The 17,293-nt window shown below is 44.4% G+C and overlaps 2 protein-coding genes across 7 annotated transcripts in view; one reads left to right on the top strand and one right to left on the bottom strand.

Annotated features, from left to right (window-relative positions):
• Positions 1–17,293, bottom strand: part of CELF2 (CUGBP Elav-like family member 2) — a 536,938-nt gene that overhangs the window by 382,551 nt on the left and 137,094 nt on the right. The window lies entirely within an intron of this gene.
• Positions 120–17,242, top strand: LOC129006776 (uncharacterized). Of its 3 annotated transcripts, XR_008492062.1 has the most exons (6): positions 120–343; positions 4,768–4,878; positions 5,725–5,813; positions 6,231–6,300; positions 8,011–8,152; positions 16,766–17,242. XR_008492062.1 is itself a non-coding variant. In XM_054436864.1 (4 exons), exons 1-4 carry the CDS (start codon positions 216–218, stop codon positions 16,773–16,775), a joined length of 369 nt encoding a protein of 122 aa, XP_054292839.1. In that variant the 5' UTR covers positions 120–215; the 3' UTR covers positions 16,776–17,242. The 3 variants fall into 3 exon arrangements, 1 of the variants encoding a protein (XP_054292839.1); XR_008492063.1 differs by lacking the exon at positions 6,231–6,300; XM_054436864.1 differs by lacking the exons at positions 4,768–4,878; positions 6,231–6,300.

The following is a 17,293-nucleotide window of genomic DNA, read 5'->3' as shown; positions in this document are numbered from 1 at the left end:
AAAGTGCATCATGGGTGTGGAACTTCAGTAGGGAAGGATAATGAGTTTGTTGTGACGTGGTTCTTTTCTTAGATCGTACAACCAACGTGGTAATGCTGGCATAGTAATTTTCGGTTGCCATTTTCTGACATTTGAAAAGATCTGAAGATACGCCCCTTGGATGCCTGCAGAGAAGCTCTGGGGTTTCAGTCAATGACTCAGGGTAGCCACTGAACATGACGCTCGCAGTGGGTGCCACCTGGACTCCACTCTCCTCTCTCTCTGGGATCATAGAGTCCAAGGTGTTCTGTGGCCTCTCGGCCAGTCCCAGCAGCTCAGCGTGCAGAAGACCGAGGAGCCATTGGTCAGTGCAGGAGGTGCCTGGCGTTTTGGAGATGGGATGCAGAGGTCTCTTCACACCGAATGCCTCTTCCCCTCTTGTGCCAGCTTGATGCTGACTTCATTATGTTTGGGCTGCTGGGCCCATGGGAGGAGAAAGGCTGGGGGTGGGTTGGGTAGGTGGATAGAACACAAGGCATCTCTTTATTTCTTCTCCTGTCTTTCTGAGTAGAGTTTGATTTAAATGGAAAAGCATGAACCTTTTTCTTTCTTCTTTACTCAAGGGCTGGCTTTAACGGGCAGACACTAGGTAAAGTGGAAAGACTGAACACCGGGTGAATTGGAAGGGCTGTGGTTTTCAACCTTTAAAACTAGTGTCCTTGGAGGAGTAAAATGGCATGGAGCCATTCTCAGCCGCTCAATCACCCTTCCCTTTTGCTGGTGTCTGTTCACCGAACAGAAACTTTTTACAATGAAGGGCTCGAATATCTGATAGTATAAAAATCTTTTTTTTGTGTTGGAGAAGGGCCAGGTACAGTAACTCATGACTGTAATCTCAGTGCTTCAGGAGGCCAAAGCAGGTGGATCACTTGAGCCCAGGAGTTCAAGACCAGCCTGGGCAATGTGGCAAGAACCCTGTCTCTACAAAAATATAGCTGAGTGTGGTGGTGCATGCCTGTGGTCCCAGCTACTCAGAAACCCAAGGTGGGAGGATGGCTTGAGCCCAAAAGGTCGAGGCTGCTGAGAACTATGATCGTACCTCCAGCCTGGGCAACAGAGTGAGACCCCATCTCTAAAAAGAAAAAAAAAAAAAAAAAAAGGAGGATGGTGCTGAAATTGAGTTCCCAGTGGTTTGAAGAATTTGTTCTGATAGCTTTGGTAACTGGTTTTTGTAGACACCAAGTGTCTAGCTAAATAACAAATCATGAAATAGAGGGGTCTGAAATTGGGACACGAGCTATTTTCACAAGTTACCACAATCCTATCATGAGAGAATAACCACTACAACATATACACACCACAATGCTCAAATCTGACTGTTCTCAACTTTGACTGCCAAGGTGTTTTCCACGACTGTTCTCAACTTTGACTGCCAAGGTGTTTTCCGTGGAAATTCTCCTTTGGCTCAGCACAGGCCTAGATTTCCGGATGCCATGCATGACACACTTTTTCCAAGAGGCATTTTGCAGTAGAGGCGTATTTAATACATGCTGATAGCTGCTGCTGTTCTGTCTTAGACACTTTAACTGAACTTTCATATTTTGTACTTGTGCCCCGAGGCAATTTAATCAGGAAAGTTGCAATGTGATGTGCAAAAATGATAAATAAGTAAATGATATCTAATTTCCAAAAGAGGGCAGCAGCAATGGGGAATCTTGGTCCCCAGAGTCCCTCTTCATGTCACCCTCATGAAATCTTTGCAATTCTGCCATTCTTCTATATGTCCCTGAGTGAGGCAGTCCCATGATAAGGCGCTATTAAAGAAATTATACTTATTCCCTCACACGCACACAGAATAAAATGAACATTAACAACGGTATCACTTCCTCCTGCAGTTATCACTATTTATGAGACCGTCACACATTTCCTTTGTCTTTATCCAGGTCCCCATGTGAAATCCTGACTCTTTGGAGCCTTTTGCCCCATTTGTTCAGACCCAGACGTCGCTGGGACCACAGAGAGAAGCACGTGAGAGTGGCCATTCTCTCACCTGCACCTCCCGTCCTCAGACACACACACTGCACTGGGTTCTTCTTAGTAATGACCTCTGGGGTTCTAGCAACTCCAAGATTCAGAAACCACGGTTCAGGCCCTGGCCCTTTCCCAGTGCAAACTTCCTGCCTCTCTTCAAGAAGACAAAGTCAAGGTAGGGAAACCCAGGGAAGCTGCAAACCCTCAACTCGCCTCCTGCAGCCAGGGGATAAACTCAGGAAGCAGGGGAAGGAGGTGTGATGATATATGGTCCCAGGCATTGCCAAGGTAATCAGAGAAGACTGTCAAGCAACCAAGGGTTAGAAAGGGGATGCTGTGCCCTCTTAGCATTGAAAAAGGCAAAGTTCCGTCAACCTGAAAAGAATGTGAATGTCTCAGGTAGACAGAATAAGGGTTTTCAGCCAAAACTGATCCAAGTCATGTAAAGTGAGTTTGAATTTGTAGGTGAGTTTTTTTTTTTTTTTTTGGTGTGTGTGTGTTTTGTTTTGTTTTGAGGCACAGTCTCACTCTGTCACCCAGGTTGCAGAGCAGTGGTGTGATCTTGGCTCAATGCAACCTCCACCTCCCAGCTTCAAGTGGTTCTCATGCCTCAGCCTCCTGAGTAGCTGGGACTACAGGTGCCTGCCACCAAGCCTGGCTAATTTTTTTTTTTTTTTGGTATTTTTAGTAGAGATGGGGTTTTGTTGTATTGGCCAGGCTGGTCTTGAACTCCTGGCCTCAAGTGATCCATCTGTCTCGGCCTCCCAAACTGCTGAGATTACAGGCATGAGCCACCATGCCTGGCCTCTGGTTGAGGTTTTTAAAAGACAAAACAAAACTTAATGCATTCCTGCTTGAGAAGCTTCTGCCACCCTCCTCTGCGGCATGATGGCCTCCACCATGGCACTGGGTGTCCCATCTCTCTTATCCACAGTGGTGATGCCAGGCCTGGGGAGATCGCCTAGAGGCACAGCCCCACTGGAAGCTGTGCCATCCACATGGCATGAGTGGGGTTTGGGGACTGATATGTTGCTCCAGAAAGTGCAGGGGCTTTGGGAGTGGCACAGGGATGAAAGGAAAGAGAATATGGGAAGGGGATGCAATGGAGAAAGCTGAGAGGAGGTGGCCTTGGAGATGGAGGGAACACATGTATAGAGGACCCCCTCAAACTCCAGGAAGTGAGACTTCACATGCAAATATTTTCACCCTGAATTTCCCTTCTCTCTCTCAGAGATGGTCCCCTCACCTCCTCCAATTCTCTCTGGGTAAATACTGCTGTCACCTGCTGTTTGTGTGTGCATGTTCATCTGGGGGAACCTAGGTCCAGGCAGTGTCTGGAACACATGAAGGAGTTGCTCCTCCTTCTCCACAGTCAGGAGCAGGAAACTTACCTTTTAGATGGGTACAGAGACAGGTAAGCATTTTTGCAGGAAGCCAAAGCCAGCCAATGCCAGCAGTGGAGGAATTCAGACAGGGTTTCGATCACGATAAGAAGGACCATGGAGAGTTTGAAAGACCCCAAGATTTAGAACGAAAAACATGACAGCCACCGTGCAAGAGGGTCTGCCTGTCTTAGGGATGTGGATAGGTAGAGAATGAACAGGAAGGGCTCAGAGGTTCCGACTATTGTGCAGAAAGGAAACTATGGAGCTTCATGCAGAGAAGCAGCCCTCCCAGCCTCAGGGGGCTTCATGTAGCCTTGGCTTCCTGAACATTCTTGAAGCCTTCTGAAATGTTCAGAAAACAATCAATTTAGCCAAAGGTTAAATTGAAGCCCACAAATTTATATAAAGCTTGATCAAACAGCAGAACATCAAGTCTTAGGCCCAACACAGAAGGTGTCATCAGAAGACAGGGTGTGGCTTTGAGAGCAGCCGCCAAATTTAGAAACCATCCAAACCTTTCCCTCCAGAGCAGGGCTCTCTGGGCCTAGCTCACAGGACATGCTCCTGAGGCTAGCTATTTTTCTGCTACTACTCTGGTTAAGAGAGACATGTAAGGGCTGGATGTAAACTCCCATAGGGCACCTCATGGGCTAGAGAAGATGCAACATGAGCTCAGGTGGGAAGCAAGGTCTGTATTGAGATACTGAATACAGGACCAAGAATACAGAACTGGAGGACTATGGGTGAAGAAGGTGCAGACCAGGCTGTATTATGGAAGTGGTTTCCATCCCTCTCTCCATCCATGTGAACTTGTCCACTTTCCAGCTGTGTGATCTGACGAGCCCAGGTTTCCGGCAAAATACAGAGGCCCAGCCCCTCTGGAATGTTTAAATTTCTGAATTAAGAAAAGTGGGCACCCACACAGTCTGTCCAAACCTACATCCAGCTTTCTCATTCCCTTGCATGATCTGTACATATCTAACACCCCAAGGGCAATTCTTTGTGGTTTTTCTACCATGCTTGTACGTTCTTGCCCCAAGCTCCTATGGGATCCCACCTCTCCTCTGCTGGCTTGCTCCAATACACCCTTCATGAAGACTTTCCTATGGCCCCAAACTGGAAGCATTTTCTGTCTCCTCAAATGCCATATTTTTCTTCTGTGGTGAAGATGTGTGTATGTGTCTTCTTACGCTACTCATGACCTTGAAAGCAGAAAGTTGAAGGTATTCAGGTGCCTAGCGGGGATTACACAGTAGGCACTCACCCCCTCATACATTTCTTTATTCTATAAACTTGAAAGTCAGGCATTGTTATAGGCACTGAGGACACCGAGGTAATAGGACACTGATTTCCTCTTTCGTATGCTTGTTAGGAATTCAACACAACATGAAATAATCGACAAATTCGGGGAATGTTAATCTGACCATTCCCAGTTACAAATGATGTTTCATGCTACCTTCTATTCCTGCCTTCATAAATCAAGGTAATTACTTGGCAATCTGGCTATGCCTTGTAAGGCAAAAGAGCTGTTCATTTCTTGTGTCAAATGGTGAACAGGGAGGGAGAGGAAAATGGTAAATAACCCTGCCACCCACCTGTGCCCAATCAGCTCTAAATCTCCAGGAAAAAATGCGCTAAGATCGCCAGCGAAATGTCCTTCCAACTGTGGATGGAAAGGTATGATTTTGTGCAGCAGATAAGGGACTGGCTAGAGTAAGTGTGTGCTGAGCTTTTGTGTTTGAAAGCGAGCCTGTGCACTTCTAACGACTGGAAGGTTTCCTTGCCTTCTCCGATCTTACACACAGCAAGGACAGCAAAGCCTTCCAGACCTGCCTGTGACATGCACTGCACATTCTAAAGATGCCTGTGCAATGGAAAACACCACTGTCTCCTCCAGCACAGCTGCCATTCTTCCATCTTATCGACTTTAATGCAACAACTCCACACAGGCAGAGATTTTAAAATGTGTTCTTGGCAGAAGAGAGACTCAAAGATGGGACAAATGGGTCATTTAAATGCCTGTTAAAATGGAACGGACATAGTATAGTCAGAGGATTGTGGCAGCTAAGAACATAGTCTCTGGAGCAAATCTGCATGGGTGGCAACCCCAAGCACTTGAGGTCCTAGTTGTATGAACTTAGGTAAGTACAAAGGGTTCGTACTTCACTATACCTCATCTCTAAATGGAGTCAATAAAAGAACTTACCTTAGAAGTATTATTGTATTAAATGAATTAACATTTGTGAGGGAATTAGAATAGTGCCTGGCAGTCACCATGTGAGTCTTTATTAAATTAAAAAAAAAACAAACTAAAACTTTATCTCTTTAGGAAAAGAAAAAGAGAACATATATCCCCCTACCTTTTGATTTCCAACAGTCTACTGAGAGGCCAACTTTATTTGCAGGGAAAGAAAAGGGGTAAGTTTTATCACATACAGTACATTTTTATGCTTACTACTCTCTTAAACTGAAGGGAAACATCCAAAGAGGGAAAAAGGAGTCTTCCCCAAAGGCTACTTAAATAAAACCTGGATAAATGAAAGCTCTGTAGGTAATATAACCCTCTGGATAGAGTGACACAATTTCTACACCCTTAATGAGTATCACGTGCATTCCAGTGGGGAGAGAAATTCCCCAAATTGGTTCTCTTTATGCCTTGTTTCCTTCTTGATGTGCAATTTCATCTTTCTGGAGCCCATATAAATCTCTCCCAGCCTATATTATCTTCCCATTATGAGCCAGAGGCCATAATGACAGCCACCTGTTTTAATGACAGAGCCAGGATGGCATCGTTTTCAGCGGAGTGTTGTTAATCTGGGTAACCTTTCCCTTCAGGAATGCCATCCCCACCCTCTCGCAGCTACATGCCAGTTCCAGAGCACCTGTTCCCCTCTACTTTGAAAAGGTAAATTCCTCCCCAAGGGGGCTCCCCTGACTACAGCCCAATCCCCTGCTACACAATTTGTATAAATCTTGCACTTTTGGTCGCTATGGTTTTCTCAATCAAACCAGCAGGGGGAAAACGTGGGAGGTGGAAACATATTGTTTGAGGGTACGCATTAACATCCCATAATAACCCAGCCAGAAATTTGTCAACATCATTAACAGCCCTTTTCCTGGGGCTTCTATCCTGGAGGGGCTGCTGAGGGGCCCTCGCTGTTGACTCCCCCAGGACATTAGGTGTGTGGGATCAACGGCACCACAGGGTTCATGCTAGTGACTGCCAGCGACATCATTTACTACTCAGATACACCCAGAGAGGGGCTCCCGGAGCTGGGGCTGCCTCCACTGAGCCCCAGTGACATTCCCAGGCTTCCTGTACTGCCTAGATGGCTTAACATGGATTTCACCTTCAAAGCTGTGCTAGCAAGCCCATGTAAGTCAGGCCCAGGTAGTTCTTGGCTTGTCTCCGGTCCTGGGCACACAGTGTGGTGTAAACTGGAAATCAAACAGGCCTTGGTGCAGAGCTGGCTCTTCCTCTTACAGAGTGGAAGACCGCAGGTGGGGCTTGTCACTTCCCTAACAAAATGCTGTGGTGCCTATAGGTGGCATATGCTGGGGTCTGGCTGACAGCAGGTACTCAGGGCAAGTTACTTGCTTTCCTCCCTCCCATGATACCTAAGACCTGCTCATCAGCCAAGGCCCAAGGCTACTGCATGAAGCCGAAGGAGGGAAATGCTGTCAGCTGCCCCCTCCACCAAACAACCTTGTTCCCCCTGCTTCTATGCTGGGTCCCCTGGCAGCGTCCCCACTCCTGGGTTAGCACCTACAGCTCCCATCCATTCTTAGGCTGAATGTCTAAGACTCCCTGATGTTCCAGTCCCACACATTGCTCTGAATCCACACACTGCTTTCCTGCTTCCATCCTTGTTCAGATGGAAGCCTGGGCTCTCCTCTCAGGCTGATCCTGTCTGTGCCCTGGATCCCATGCCCTCTTGCCTTCTCAGGGACTCTGCCCCCTTCTCCCCTCTCCTGATGCCTTCTATGCATTTAGATGAGTAAGTTTCTCCTCTCTTTAAGAAACATCTGGCTGGATACAGGGACTCATGCCTATAATTCCAGCACTTTGGGAGGCTGAGGCAGGCAGCTCACCTGAGTTCAGTTGTTCGAGACCAGCCTGGCCAATGTGGCGAAACCCCATTTCTACTAAAAATACAAAAAAATAGCCGGGTGTGGTGGTGCACACCTGTAATCCCAGCTACTTGGGAGGCTGAGGCATGAGAATCGCCTGAACCTGGGAGGTGGAGGTTGCGGTGAGCTGAGATCACGCCACTGCACTCCAGTCTGGGCGACAGAGTGAGACTCTGTCTCAAAAAAAAAAAAAAAAAACAAAAGAAAAAAAAAGTCCTCCCTCCAAGTTTATTCTGTCTCCCTCACTACCATTCTTGTGAGGGGACCTCTCTTGTCCCCTCTAAAGTTGAGCTTCTTAAATGAAATGAAGTTCCTATATTTGCTCAGTTCCAACTCACTTCAAATCCACTCCACCCTGGCTTCCTTTTTAACTCAGAGGCCAAGGTGCTTCTGTGAACACTACTTTCACCTGATCCTTAGTGCCTGTGATGACTGTGGACTAGTTCAGATCCTCTGCTCTTCTCACGCAAAATACTTTCTCCAGGTCAAATTGTTTTGCCAGTCACTCCCAAATCATCTACAGCCAAGGGGAGAAGTGTTTCAAGACGGAGGTGCTCAACGGTATCAAATACTGCCAAGAGACCAAGTAATACATGCACTGAAGTGTCTACTGGATCTAGCTATATGTAAGTCACTGACAACTTCTGTAAAGTTTTTGTGGTGGGGTAGGCACACTGCAGATCAGTTACCTAAACTCAGTGAGTTAAAGTGACTTACAAGGCTCAAAGTCACACACCTAGATAGACCCAATACTAGAAAAGAGACTCTTGACTTCTACTATGTTATTTCATAGTTAAGTATGGACTCAGCTTGCCTTCCCTTGTGAGGGTAGAGAACTACTTTTTAAGGCATGGCTGATCCACCCTCACATGGGCAAGTTTCAGAGTCATATTAAAGAGCAATCTTGGGGCTGAGTGTGGTGGCTCATGCCTGTAATCTCAGCACTTAGGGAGGCCGAGGCAAGCAGATCACCTGAGGTCAGGAGTTTGAGACTAGCCTGGCCAACATGGCAAAACGCCATCTCTCCCAAAAAAAAAAAAAAAAAAAAAATAGCTGGGAGTAGTGATGTGTGCCTATAATCCCAGCTACTCAGGAGGCTGAGGTGGGAGAACTGCTGGAACCTGAGAAGCAGAGGTTGCAGTGAGCCAAGATTGTGCCACTGCACTTCAGCCTGGGTGACAGAGCGAGACTCTGTCAAAAAAACAAACAAACAAAAAACAGAAAAGAGCAATGTTTGGTAGCTGATATAGCTAGTTCTTCAAGAACAGTGTTTTGCCTCAGGCTCCAGAGTCCTTCTAGAGCATCTCAATCTTTCCTAGCACATGCCTAGATCATAAGACTTTGATTCCCTATCCTAATCTGCCCATCCTTGTAAGAAATATGCACATGAGTTTCTGCTCCTCCCATTGTCTGTAGCTCTCGGGTCCACATGGCTTTTTCCTTCCAGAGGTCAACTAACACTCTTCCTTTGGCCCCATGTGGGAGTTCTGCCCCTCACAGGTAGCAACTTGATAGCACTACTCTTACCAAATGCTAGAGGTTCAGTCTAGGTTTCATTGCTGGCTGCACAGAAAGCCAATCACTGAGACAAGTATTGCCAGGAAGAAGACCTTATTCAGATGACATCAGTTGGAGAGATGGGAGACAAACCCCAAATCTGTCCCCTCCCCAATGATAAAGTTAATGGTTTATATAGAGAGGAAGGACAACAGGAGGGACAAGGAAGAGGAGTTGGTTAACAGGCAGCAGGTGCATTTCATTGTACAAATATGTTTCTGAAGCTTCAGTTCCATGGGCATCCCGGCTTGTCGGAAAATAGTTCAATACTTGTGGGTCCTGCCCTGAGCTTCCCCTTGGCTTGAACTCTGGTTCCTTTTTGGCCACAATGGGACCGTTGCCAATTATCCAAGAAATAGTTAATCTGATCATCATATTTTCTTGACCCTATGATTTAGTCTTCATTCTCAAGGTATTAATCCACATCACCACAAATAATTAAGAATTTGTCCTAGAACTTAGCATTTATTGCATCAAAAATAACTCTCCATCATATAGCAATTTTAGAATCAAGTCTGCGTATAAAGCATCTAAAATGGCCCCCAGTGATCCCTACCTCTTGATATTCATGTCTTTGTATAATCCCTCCTTTGAGTATGGGCTGAACCTCATGACTCATTTATAATGAAGAGAGTGCAGTAACAGAGATGGCATGTCATTAGATTAAGTTACAAAATGACCATGACTTCCATCTTGTGGCCAGATCTTATTCTCTCGTTTCCTACAAGGGAAGCCAGCTTCCCTATGGAAAGACCCACATGGCAAGGAAGTAAGGGTGGTCCCAGGCAGCAGAAAGGCAGGGACTAAGGCCCTCATTCCAATAGACGATAAGAAACGGAATCCTTCCAACAACTACACAAGTGAGCCTGCAAGCAGATCCACCCACAGTCAGGTTTTCATATCAGATCATAGCCCCCTTGACTGCAGCTTTGTGAGAGACGGTGAGGCATGAGTGCCCACCAAAACTGTGCCCAATTTCCTGACCCCAAGAAACCGAGATAACAAATGTTTGTTGTTTTAAGCAGCTAACTTTTGGAATCATTTTTATACATAAACAGATAACCAATATTGCATCTAAGCTAACCCTTTTGCATGATCCAAGAGTAGAAAAGAATCACATCCAAGACAATTTTTTTTCCTGAGGCCCAAATCAAAATGAAGACAGAAAACTATGTTGTCAAAATTCAAGCATGATACATGATAACAAACATGATGTTATGAAGATTATTAACTTTTTTTTTTTTTTTTTTTGAGACAGAGTCTCACTGTCACCCAGGCTGGAGTGAAGTGGTGTGATCTCGGCTCACTGCAACCTCTACTTCCTGGGTTCAATCAATTCTTCTGCCCCAGCCTCCCCAGTGGCTGGGATTACAGGCACCTGCCACCACACCTGGCTAATTTTTGTATTTTTAATAGAAAAGGAATTTCACTATATTGGCCAGGCTGGTCTCAAACTCCTAACCTCAAGTGATCCACCAGCCTCGGTCTCCCAAAGTGCTGGGATTATAGGCATGAGCCACTGCGCCTGGTCAACTTTTGATTTCTAAGGTTAACTATTAATAGGAAAGTAACACGCATATCCTTCTATTCCTACCATCCCAACTGAGTAAATGGAAGAGACGAGTCGTTGTTGCTTGCTGGGTGTCACTTGGCTGTTGTTTTCTCTAGCTGATTTGGGCAGATGCAAAGTGGCTCTAGGATCCAAGTGCAGTGTTAGCATTAGTGAATTCCCAAAATATCTTGTTTTCCTGGGGTAAATTTACTTTATAACTACTACCACTGCCAACCAGAAATTAAATCAATAAATCAGTATGAGGAAATTGTCAAGAGGAGCTAGGAGTCCTGCTAGAAGAAACCAAGGGTTTATGGACTGAATTCCCACACTTCTCTGTAGCTGGCCTGCCACCCAGTTCCAGGGTCATGGGAGGCCTAGAGAGGGGGATGGCATCAGGACCGTGGGGGCAGGAAAACACTCCAGCACTCTCGGTCCAAGTTGGCTATGGTGTCTCCGTGGCACATTTCTTCACTCCTCCAGAAAAAAAGAGAAAGTAGTCATTGCCAAGCTCCTTCTGCTCTTGTTTCTTGCAGGGAATATGTATTTCTAACTTATTAACCCTTTGCAGATACTTTCCATTTCTGCATGCTCAATGCTGCTTTTCTGTAAGCCCCCTTTTCCTCTGGTGTTGTTTCTCTAGAACAGCATCACTCAGGACCCCGTGAAGAAGACAAAAGATCACCCTGACTATAAGTTATGAAGTTAACACAGTTGGCATACTTAGATGTTTGGTAGAGAAATGGCCTTTTGAGGTTTTACATTAGTACTACAGGGTAATTCACTGAATCATGTAGAAATCGTGATTGCTACAAAAGTTACAGATGATCAAAACCAGCAAATAAGCCAAAAATATATATATTTTTGGAAGGAACAGCTCTCTGCAACCCTTCTTCTCCCTACCCTTCATGCCACACATACATACACTACACATACGAACACACTGAGATTTATGCTTGGCCAGACAGACACACTCTCAGGTTACAACTACTATGTACATAATGAGAACTACCAGAATAATAAATGAAAGCAATCCCATGCTATTCCTAGATGTTTCTATGTTTAGCACCATGCATTTAAAATATCCACATGAGTTACTGAATTTTGTATACTTCATTCAAATATGTTAGTAGAATATAAACAAAGCCATTTGTGTGACATGGAACCTCTTGATACTTGTAAATGTCCAAGTGACTAAAGCAATTTTTTCATTTTTGTCTGGATGCTGGACATCGTCCTTACCTCAAAACTGCACTCCTCAGTCCATACTACTCCTTTTCCCCATGACAAAGGAGCAAGTTAGCTGCCTTTGTGGGACTTAGCAGGGATTATCTACAGTTCTTCAATGATTCATTGAGAACTGTGAACTGCCCAGAATACTGGGAACTGACTTATCTTGAATAATCAAAGATAAACATATGCTAATCTTGTAAAAAAACAAAACAAAAAACCCAGGTATAACTATTGATGTGAAAAGTATAATTCCCCCAAGTGCCACCCTTTAGAGTTAAGGTAGCTGACATATAGAGCTATGTGCTCTCTCATGCCAACCCTTTTGTTTCCTTTCCCACCTCCACACACATAATAAATCTGGCAAGCATAAAATTTAGATATTAGGTTGGGGACCTAAATCAGAAGTAAAATGCTATTTTCAAAAACTATCTCTAATCGTTGATCTGTCTATGGACACTGCCTGACATGTTGCCAATGTTGGCTTTTCTTTTTCTTTTTTTTTTGAGATGGAGCCTCGCTCTGTCACCCAGGCTAGAGTGCAGTGGCGCCGTCTGGGCTCACTGCAAGCTCCGCCTCCTGGGATCACGCCATTCTCCTGCCTCAGCCTTCCAAGTAGCTGGAACTACAGGCACCCGCCACCACGCCCGGCTAATTTTTTGTATTTTTAGTAGAGACGGGGTTTCACTGTGTTAGCCAGGATGGTCTCGATCTCCTGACCTCGTGATCTGTCCGCCTCGGCCTCCCAAAGTGCTGGGATTACAGGCACGAGCCACCGTGCCCGGCCTGGCTTTTCTGATTCTGTTTGAATCATTCATTTTTCTCCTTTTTTCCCTTCATTGAATAAACACTTATTAAGAATTTGCTAATTATCAGCTGAGTAGGTTGGCTCACACCTGTAATCCCAGCGCTTTGGGAGGCCAAGGTGAGTGGATCACCTGAGGTCAGGAGTTTGAGATCAGCCTGGCCAACATGGTGAAACCCTGTCTCTACTAAAAATACAAAAATTATCATGGCGTGGTGGCTCATGCCTATAATCCCAGCTACTTGGGAGGCTGAGGCAAGAGAATTGCTTGAACCCAGGAGGCATAGGTGGCAGTGAGCCAGATCACACCACTGCATTCCAGCCTGGGTGACAGGTGAGACTCCATCTCAAAAACAACAACAACAACAAAACAAAACAAAAGAACTTGCTAATTATCAAGCACTACAGCCTAGGTGATGGGGTTACAATAGTGGCCACACTGATAAGGTGGAGACTGTCAGGGCCCTGCCTATATGACCTCAGCCTGCCCTGAAGGTCGTCTGCAGATCCCTCCCCAAGAAGCCTGTGGATCTCAGGCTTTCTGACTTTCAGAGAGGGATTTTCCTGCTGCAGGAGCGCTTGGCCTAGGCATGGAGAAAGACAGAAGCACACAAGAGCAAACACCCCTGGGGTGACTTCAACTAGCGAGAGGCAGGGCAGATGGAAAAAGACAGCTGCTTCTTCATCCCTCGGTGGGGCAGTGCTTCACAGGGTCCCCAGCGGGCTCGAGCCCGAGTTGTCCAGGCATTAACCCACCTACACTCAGGCTTTGCAGACCTCCCCCATTCCTGTCTCACATCCCCCTCCTTCATGTCCTTAGACTCAAATTCTTGTCTCGGGATCTTCTTTGGGGAAATTCAGTGAACTTACAAACTCACTTGGGAGACAAAGAAAAGGACCTCTAAATTGTCATACAACTCCTGTTTTCCCCCAAGTAATTCAAATAGCAGAACGCTAAAATAATTCAAGTTGAGAATCTTCTAAACTCGAGTTGCCTGACATGTTTGCAATAGTATTTTAACATATCTCTCAGTGTCACAAAAATCCATAAAGTGTTCATTCAAATGAAATTTGAAGGACACGAAAACCCAGGCATATTCTCTGAAAGAATTATCATCTGATACCCAAAATACAATGCTCTTGCGTTTTTCATTCTCTAAATTTAAAGATAATCCTTTGGTATTTGGGTCTTTGGACTGGCTGCTCTGTTCAGCCCTTTGTTAAATCTAAATAACATTTCCTATACTGCAAAATAATATAATATCTTGAATCAAACCAGTTGTTCTTGGTAAACTTTACTTGAATGCTATTTTTCATCAACATCACATGCCCATTAGAAAACAAAGAACAGCTGGCTTTTCACTAAAGTGATTAGTTTTCTATGATTGAATTCTGCATATTCAGTATTACCCATCTCCCCTCTATCTCTCTTGAGTCATTCCAAATTAGATCTCTATATCTAAGATACCTCAGTTTACTTTAGTGGTGGGGATAGACTGAATGGGAATAGAGTCAAAAGTAGAGAAGAATTTTGCTTCTCTAATACTTTTCAGTTCATATGGAGTAAATAAAACAAAGACAATTTTAACACCTGTGTAGTCAATAAATGTCAGTTTCCAGGAATCAATTTCAAAACTATGGTTAATTCATAGTCCCTCTTTCCCTCCCTCCATATGTATATATACATTCATACACTATCATGCTATCTAGACTTACACTGTCTACAGCCACTGATACAGAATGAGAACATCTAGGAACTCAATTACTTGACACAAATAACACTTCACATTGGTAAAATAAACACTAATATAAAAACTTCTGTCACTCCGTCAATTACAGCTACTCATCACAAACTCAGAATTGAAAGTCAAATCTTGATTGATACTGTATCCTAATATGATACTATATCCTAAGCTCAATAACAGAATATTGCCTTTCTCAAGTTCTTTTCAATCCACAGGATTCCACAGCTGTTTTATAGTAACTCAGAGTTTGAAGAGAAATTACTCCTGCAGTACCAGTTTCCAAAATGCTTTGTAGCATCTTCTCAAAAAACAAATGGGAAGAAGCCAATCAGAAATAAGGTAGAATTGGTCAGGCACGGTGGCTCACGCCTGTAATCCAGCACTTTGGGAGGCCAAGGCGGATGGATCACATGAGGTCAGGAGTTTGAGACCAGCCTGGCCAACATGGGAAACCCTGTCTCTACTAAAAATACAAAAGTCAGCCAGGCATGGTGGCACTTGCCTATAATCCCAGCTACTTGGGAGGCTGAGGCAGAAGAATCGCTTGAACCTGGGAGGCAGAAGTTGCAGTGAGCCAAGATTTCACCACTGCACTCCAGCCTGGGCAAGAGAGCGAGGCTCTGTCACAAAAAAAAAAACAAGAAAAACAAAAAAGAAGAAAGAAAGTAGAATAAATAAAAGCATTACATTCATTCATTCATTTTTATTGAGATGTAATTAAAGCCTAAGCATCATATTCTTAAAGCTCCGGATGAGAGACTTGGCAAGTGTCGGTTACTTCTTTCAAAGATGAGACTGGTGGCTCTGTAGTCGTTTGCTCCTCAAAGGACGGTCTGAGGACCAGAATCATCAGAAATCCCGTGGGAGCTTGTCAGAAATGCAGAATTTCAGGTTTCGCCCCAGACCAGCTGAATCAGAACATGCATTTAAACACAATCCTCAGTCACTTCCATGGCCACCTAAATTTGAGGAGCACCATTCTACACTGTGATATGCCAGCATCGACACTTGTTTCAGCACTTTGCTTTTGCTTGTTTCAGCACCAGAACAAGGTTATGGTGGAAAACACTAGAAATGAAGATTTTGTCCCCAGGGATGGGGGATACAAGTTACCAAAGAAGTGGCGAGAAAAGGTACAGACAACCAGAAAGCAGTTAAAAGGGTTCCTGACTCTTCTGCCCCAAGAACGGGCCCTGCAATGATAACTGGACTCCATCCACCCCAAGCAAATGTTAGCTTGTCCGGTGATCCCACATAGTGTGGTCATGAGGACTTGCTTTCCACTGTCTGATCTTCAGCCTATTCATCTGTAAAACAAGGAGACAATGCAAAAGAGGTTCCATGGAGCTCTAAGATTCTAGGATTCTAGACACAAAAACTAACAGGCTGAGTGTATACTGTAGGGAGAACAGTCACGTAACATGAGAATTTTGCACAATTATGCAGATTACTTTGTGATCTTGAACAATCTTTATGTCAAAATGTGATTATTGCTCCATTCAAAGTAACCATTTCTTTGCCTTCTTTCTAACCTCTGCAGGACTTATTGTTTCTTTCTTTTCTCTCTCTTTATTTTTTTATTTATTTATTTTTTTGTGAGTTGGAGTCTCACTCTGTCACCCAGGCTGGAGTGCAGTGGTGCAATCTTGGCTCACTGCAACCTCTTGCCTCCAGGGTTTAAGCGATTCTCTTGCCTCAGCCTCCGAGTAGCTGGGACTACAGGTGTGTGCCACCACGCCTGGCTAATTTTTTTTTTTTTTTTTTTTGTATTTTTAATAGAGGCAGGGTTTCACCATGTTGGCCAGGCTGAGCTTGACCTCCTGACCTCAGGTGATCCACCTGCCTCGGCCTTCCAAAGTGTTGGGATTACAGGCGTGATCCAAGAACTTAATATTTCTTTCTGCTTTACAAAAGTCAACTAGAAGGCATATGCATATCAGAGAAGGGAGAAAAATCTATGAGAGAGTGGAAGAGAGAAAGGATGAAGAGTTATAAGAAATATTTGCAGAACCACTGGATTATGAGAATTCCTAAAAACCAATGTGACACCATGTTGCTTTCCAGGGATTAATTCCTTTTGCAGCATTTCATTTCCCAATTATAAAGTAGGATTGTTCTTTATTATTGCTAGAAATGGGAACATATCTTTGTTAACTTCCCAGGCATCCCTGTATGATGTATGAGTGGCCACACACATTAACTAACAAAACGTGAAGTTCTCATGGCTCAACAACCCTTAAGATGATATGCCATATTAGTTACCAGCCACTGTATGACTTATTTTCCCTTACCTGTTATGCCTAAGTTTCTCTCAAAGCGCTGTCTCAAACTCATCTCTGCTCTTTTATAGGAAATTTTAATTTAGGACACTTAGGCCATACTGAAGCAAGGTGACAAAATGAATAGCTACAATGTCTCATGAATCTTGGGTTTCCATTCACCCTGGTATTCAAGAGAAATTCTTGCATCATGGAAGTTGAAGTTGGATAGGACTTTCTCAGCTGAACACTGTCATCTGCCAGAGCTTCAGGCAAGAACCCAGAACAGATGAAACCCCAGACATGACAAAATAAGCCAAGGAATACCAGGCCAAGATGTGAAAGGCCAGATGAGAACAAGCAGCATACATGATTCTGTTGCCAACAGATCTCCCCTAACAGTGTCGTCCACCAAATTTTCACAGTGAATGTCAGGAAAAAATGGCAATTGAGGTGGGTGGTCAAAAGAGAAGCACAGTCTATGATGAAGTCACCCTAGAGAAGTCGTCTTTTTTCCTTTTTCTCCTGAGAAATTACCAGAAGAAATTAAAATCTTTTTGAGTATTGCATTTATCCCTGCAGTAACATTATTTGTTCTTAAGGAATCTCTCTCAAATTTG

This window comes from Pongo pygmaeus, chromosome 8, assembly GCF_028885625.2.
Source record: "Pongo pygmaeus isolate AG05252 chromosome 8, NHGRI_mPonPyg2-v2.0_pri, whole genome shotgun sequence".
NCBI classification, from domain to species: Eukaryota; Metazoa; Chordata; class Mammalia; order Primates; family Hominidae; genus Pongo; species Pongo pygmaeus.
The sequence above is the reverse complement of the archived record's forward strand: the minus strand, read 5'-3'. Positions and strand labels throughout refer to the sequence as shown.